The 2,500-nt window shown below is 43.5% G+C and overlaps 1 protein-coding gene across 1 annotated transcript in view; it reads right to left on the bottom strand.

Moving 5' to 3' along the window:
• ulk2 (unc-51 like autophagy activating kinase 2) overlaps positions 1–2,500 on the bottom strand; it is a 90,495-nt gene that overhangs the window by 5,315 nt on the left and 82,680 nt on the right. Inside the window, exons 22-23 of the mRNA XM_055166721.1 lie at positions 2,074–2,252; positions 322–440 (exon numbers count right to left, since the gene is read on the bottom strand). Of these exons, the coding sequence (XP_055022696.1) occupies positions 322–440; positions 2,074–2,252 (298 nt within the window). The remainder of the gene's footprint in view (positions 1–321; positions 441–2,073; positions 2,253–2,500) is intronic.

Genomic DNA, 2,500 nt, shown 5'->3' with positions numbered 1-2,500 from the left:
CCTGGTTTAGTCCTGGTTTAGTCCTGGTTTAGTCCTGTTTTAGTCCTGGTTTAGTCTTGGTTTAGTCCTTGTTTAGTCCTTGTTTAAAGCTGGTTTAGTCCTGGTTTAGTCTTGGTTTAGTCCTTGTTTAGTCCTTGTTTAAAGCTGGTTTAGTCCTGGTTTAGTCTTGGTTTAGTCCTTGTTTAGTCCTTGTTTAAAGCTGGTTTAGTCCTGGTTTAGTTCCATTTTAGTCTTTGTTTTATGTTTTCCCTCTCTGCGTATCATCTGTTATCTGTCATCTTTTACTTTTCTTAGTTCTTCTTGGAGTACTTCGGAGCTCACCTTGCTTGACGGCGCTGGACGGGTTGAGTTTGGCCGATTTGATCTGAGCTTTGGCCAAATGCAGAGACGAGGCGAGGAGCTGCGCCGCCTTCATGTACAGGACCAGCTGCTCCACCTGCCTGCAGGGGGCAGCACAAGCACAGCACAGCGTAACTACACACACATCACATACTGTTTATGGTTTTTTACTAAAATGATCTTGAGTAATCCAGGGGTCGGCAACTTTAAATACTACAAGAGCCATTTGGAGCGACTCCCACAGAAAAGAAAACACCTGGAGCCACAAAACACTTTGAGGAGAAAACTGCAGAATGTTTTCATTTTACCTGTGTGCCCTGTTTAAAACTCTACAGTGTGTTGCATTTATGAAATCAATGAAATGCTACAGAGAACACGGAATTTTATTTCTATATGTAACAAAGACATTTTGAACTCTGAAAAAAAGACACTCGGTTGACGTTTGCTTCAAATGAAATACTCAATGTCTATTTGAGTATTTAAATGATCCACCTGCAGAGAACCAAAAACACCGTCTGATCCTGTGTCCGTCATCATTTTATCACGTTTACTGAAGCATGTGAGAATCTGCCCATGTCACATTAAATGTTCCGTTTTCTTCAGAAACTTTTTTTTTCTTGGATTTTTCCATCCACCTACGAGGGGTAAAAGCTCAGTAAATCGTGCTGGTAAATCTGGGGCTGTCAGGTCTGTGCCGGTGGTGCACATCGACGGATGTGACACATTTTTTGAGCGACAAAAATATTTAAAATATTTTATTTTAGTGTTACACGATTACCATTATCTACAAATTAGATTTACATTTAAAAACAAACTAAAATAAAAATACACTGTAATTAAATTTTGTGACAACAACAGCTTGTTAAAGTCTGATCCCGTCCGGGTCTGGTCAGGACTTGGATGGAGACACTGGGAAAATCTGGAGCCACAGGAGGCGCCAGTCACTGTGTCCTTAGGCAAGACACTTCACCCACATTGCCTAGTATGAAAGTGGTGTGTGTGTGTGTGTGTGTGTGTGTGTGAGTGTATGGTGGTGGTCGGAGGGACCCATGGTGCAGATTGGCAGCCTCGTTTCCGTCAGTCTGCCCCAGGGCAGCTGTGGCTACAGTAGTAGTTTACCACCACCAGGTGAATGAATGAATAATGTTCTATAAAGTGTCTTTGAGTGTCCAAAAAAGCACTTTGTAAAACTGATGCATTATTATTATTACTAAACACTCATTATTTATTTTCCAAAGTCACAGGGGCCACAGCAGAAGGATGAAAGAGCTGCAGGTCACCGACCCCTGGAACAGTCAAAATAATAATTAAAAAAACTACTATATACATAAACTAGGCAAGAATAATGAAGTAATAATAAATATATACAGGAGTGCTCTGGGTTTGCTTATAAAATGGCTAAAAGTCAAACCCACAAATGATTTTCTCTGATTATTTCTGTTGTGACAAGGTCCTGTGTTCATCCAACCACAACTCCACATCTGCGAGCATCAAATACAAACACACGTCACACATTCAAACCTCAGCGCATCAGCGACACAACAGCAAATTTTACTTTCCATTTTAAAGCTTTATGGCAGAAAGAATAAAAGACTGAGCGTAGCTGTTGGTCTGTTGTTGTGAGGTGACACAGCGCCTCCCAGAGGACATTTGTACAAACTGTGTACTTGGTTTAGGCTCAGTTTGGCTTTAGTCTTTCTCAGATGTCATTGTAAATCTTCTTCCAGGTCTTACCCCCACTCTTTGCTGAGCTGGCTGATCTGGTCGACCACCACGCTGTCCTGGGGGGGGTACAGAGACGCCGCAGACACCCCGAGGTCCGCCCCCCCCGCCCGGACCGCCGCCAGCTCCAGCACGCAGTCTGTGAACGACAGCATCATGCGCAGGTGCAGGAGCGTGTCCGTGTGCTCGCGCTGAGGACCGAGACCAGGTTTAAGGACAAGGATACAGACCGAGGTTAGTCCTGGTCTAAGTCTCTGTTTAGTCCTGGTTTAGTCCAAGTTTAAGTCCGGTTTAGTCCAAGTTTAAGTCCGGTTTAGTTCAAGATAGTTTATTTTCAGTTATGTCCTGGTGTTCAGTTTCTGGTCCTAGTCTGGCCCTTGTTCAGTCCTGGCCTAATCCTAGTCTAGTCCTGGTCTAGTCCTTGATCAGTCCCGGTTCA

The sequence above is a fragment of the Boleophthalmus pectinirostris genome, unplaced genomic scaffold, assembly GCF_026225935.1.
Source record: "Boleophthalmus pectinirostris isolate CB_2022bp ecotype Guang Dong unplaced genomic scaffold, ASM2622593v1 HiC_scaffold_9, whole genome shotgun sequence".
In the NCBI taxonomy this organism is placed as follows: Eukaryota; Metazoa; Chordata; class Actinopteri; order Gobiiformes; family Gobiidae; genus Boleophthalmus; species Boleophthalmus pectinirostris.
This window is presented reverse-complemented; position numbering and strand designations above follow the sequence as displayed.